Genomic DNA, 3,460 nt, shown 5'->3' with positions numbered 1-3,460 from the left:
TTTTTTTTTTTCTGTCCCATGAGTCCCGCCGTTGGGAGAAGAATATTGGGACAATTAAATTGGACAAACTGCTTACTAGTTTTCTAGGGATTTGGTCAGACTCTCCAAGGAAATAGTCCATTCATTTGGGAATCAAAGTTTTAAAACTCTAAAGCTATAAATGAATTCATGACTAGACCACTCAAACCAGGGGTCATTGACCTTTCTGCTGAAAAACACAGATCTACACGTGTCCATATAACATATGCCTAACATCTCAGAGGGCTGCAGGACCTCTTGTGGCTTGTGCATGTATTTCAAACTAAAAGCCCCAAATCTCAGTAAATGCAGGGCTATTTTTTGGAGGGGAAACAAAGGTTTATGGTATAGAACCCAGGGACTGTCTTGGGGGCAGGCTGCTTTGATGAGGTCTTGGACTTGAAATGACTACATTGGAGCAATGCTTCTTCCCCGTGGTAAGTGGAAGTGCTTGGCCGTGAAGACATCCGTGAGTGTTGTGGTTTCACATGTGTGACTACTGTCAGGCCAATGCCTCATGCATGACTATGGACCCTCGAAGTCCCCATGGATCGCTACGACACATGGTGCCTTTGAGCTGCTATAACGTGAGTCCAAACCACACCCACAAGCAGGACACTATCACTGACATGCAGCCTCGGTGCCCATTTGTCTGATTTATGGGTGACGTTGTGGTAAACGTGGCATCACTTTCATTTCGGGGGAGCGGCAAGTTACAGATATTTCCTTCACAACAGGAAGTGCAGACCTGAAAGAAAGGAAGAGAAAAAGAAGGGTGATGAGAAGCTGGCAGGTCTGGGAGGGGGCCAGAGATTTTTGAAGGAATTGTCTCCCTCACAGCAAGAGTCAAATGAGAGTTACCTGTTTTACAAAGGAGACACCAACCCTGCATTTAAGGGGGTGGGATGAAATTTCACCTGGTTTATCACAATAAACCCCCGTCCCCCAGACTAAACTTCTAGGAATGTGCATTCTGTTTTTGACATCCTACCACGTGGTTATTACACAGTTTTACAGTCTTCCTAGGTCTCAGCTCTTCCATCTATGAAATGGGAATTGTAATACTTACCTTTCTCAGAGACACTCTCATGGTAAACGTTCATTTGCCAAGTTTTCACAGTGAAAGTGAAGTGAAAGTGCTACAACGCAGTGAATTTAAACTTAAATATTTACTTTGATTAGAATTGTCTGCATAATTAGCTCCATTTCAGTGGGTGAGTTAAAGTTTGAAGGGTTTTCATTTACGCAATTACTCCTACTTTATATTGCTTTCCTTACGCATCATAAGAAAAAATAAACACAAAAAGATTATAGACAAATTATTTTAGGCCTTGGCTACACAAAGTACAGTAGCTTCAGCTTCAACTGGGAAGTTATTAGAAATGCAGAATCTCAAAACTTGCACCAAATTGAAGCAATTTAGAATCTGCATTTGAACAAGATCCCCAAGTGATTTATATGCACAGTAATGTTCTAAAAACTCTATGATGCGTAATATCCTATACAGTCATTATCCTGCAGAGGTCTGAGTTTGGTCACAGTTGACATGGGCTAAGACGACATTATAATATTGAGGAGAGAAACTAGAGGTCAGAAGTGAGTTTGGATTCTGTCTCTGTCACTAGCTGTATCACCTGAGCACATGACATCACTTCTCTGATCTATAGCTTCCACTTTGCTAAAGTAGCCACTATAACCTGAGAGCCAAGCTTAGCTTGGGGGAGGGGGGAGGTCAAGTAAAACCCTTGGGATTACCTTTCATATTTCACTTATTATGTATGACAATTATTTCTCAATTAAACTGAAAAAAAATTAATTCTTTGTGTTTTTGACAAGTTACTTGAAAATTGGGTGTCTTCTTAGAGAAAGAAGCCCCAACTAACAGTAAGAGTGGGAGTTGCCCCCAACCACCAGGAAGGCAGCCTGATGGGGAGAAGTGGGCAGCCTCCAAATAAAGGTCAAGGGCTGATATACAAGATCACAGGTACAGCCAGCTCGGAACGATGGGCGAGAGAGTCAGGAGCATCCCCCGCTCCAACCATGAGTCAGGCTGCCTTTCTCTGAGTCTCTATATTCTCCTTCTCCATAGAAGGCAAGGTTGCCTTCTAAGTTTGTTTTACATTGAGTGCTTCTGACCAGGCACCAGAGGGAGGCATCCCACAAGGAGATGGTCCTCTTGTCACCTGCTCAAATGACTCAGGAGCCAATGGATACCCTCCCCAAATCAGCATCCCAATAAAGATATGAACCCCACTTTACAGAAAGTTATCAAATCTAAATTGCCTTGGCCATCTTCAGCTGACTGAACTGTTGGTACATCTGCAATGCTCTACCATGAGGGCATAAATGACCCCTTGCTCCTGTTCCTTTTGGTAACTTTATTCCTTTCTTCTGAGTGAAGAAAGGGCTTACAGTAATTTCAATACCCTCTTGGTCTTGTGTTTACATAATTTATACCAGTTATCCTGTGCCCTAGTATAAATTTTTATTCTTTTAGCACCAACAGGAAAGGAAGCATCTTGCCATAACGGTATAAAGACAGTCAAAAGCCAGCCTACGTCGGGGAGTAAGGATTGGCTCATGAACCCTGATGGGCGTCTGGAGAGGAGGAAGGCTGACTATGCTGTCCTGTCACTTGCTTTGTTGCCAGACCTTGTGGCCTTCATGCTCGGAGTCTCTGCAGCCAGTGGACAAGCAGTCTTCCAGCGGAACGCAGCGCTTGGTGACAGAGATGCTGTTTCCTGTGACTTCCATGGTGTGCTGGGTGTAGCAGTATCTAGTCTCTGTCAACAGAGAAAATATGTTTTAATTGAGACGGGAAATGTTAGCCCAACCTGCTTGAAAGGGAAACAGGAGTGTCCACACTAGGATCTAACAGCATCCGGAACATATGCTGTGTTAAGTTGATATCTGGTCCCAAAGATCTCCTTGAAGAGATCCACTTCACCACGGTAGAAAGGAGGCCTTATGAAGAATACTGGTCTCTCTGCCCATAAAATCTCCATAAACCAAGACCCAGTGGTATTACTCTTTGCCTTCCAACAAATTTTGCCACTATGTTGATTTTTATTTTTAGGGGAGGAGAGGTTTGGAGCGATGATTGAGGATGCGAGAGTCATAGTAATTTTCAGGAAGACGAAGGGGTGAAAACATTCAAAGAACACAAGGTTAAAAGAAAAAAAGTGAGGCAGGTAACAAAGATCTTCAAGGAGAGAAAAGACTATAGGGGAGACTGGTGTGTGTGTGTGTGTCCAAGTGTGCGTGTGTGTGTGCTCACACACACGACTGGGAAACAGCTATTTCCAAGTAAGACAGAATGATTAAAAATAGATTCAGGGCTTCCCTGGTGGCGCAGTGGTTGAGAGTCCACCTGCCGATGCAGGGGACGCGGGTTCGTGCCCCGGTCCGGGAAGATCCCACATGCCGCGGAGCGGCTGGGCCC

General features: G+C 44.0%; 1 protein-coding gene across 1 annotated transcript in view; it reads right to left on the bottom strand.

Moving 5' to 3' along the window:
- Positions 1-598: 598 nt before the first annotated feature.
- The window catches only part of LYPD6 (LY6/PLAUR domain containing 6), a 24,123-nt gene continuing 21,261 nt past the window's right edge, over positions 599-3,460 (bottom strand). The window contains exons 3-4 of the mRNA XM_007114643.1: positions 2,671-2,801; positions 599-766 (exon numbers count right to left, since the gene is read on the bottom strand). Of these exons, the coding sequence (XP_007114705.1) occupies positions 599-766; positions 2,671-2,801 (299 nt within the window). The remainder of the gene's footprint in view (positions 767-2,670; positions 2,802-3,460) is intronic.

Source organism: Physeter macrocephalus, chromosome 2 (genome assembly GCF_002837175.3).
Source record: "Physeter macrocephalus isolate SW-GA chromosome 2, ASM283717v5, whole genome shotgun sequence".
NCBI classification, from domain to species: domain Eukaryota; kingdom Metazoa; phylum Chordata; class Mammalia; order Artiodactyla; family Physeteridae; genus Physeter; species Physeter macrocephalus.
Note: the sequence above shows the minus strand (reverse complement) of the source record. Positions and strands in the feature narration are given on the sequence as shown.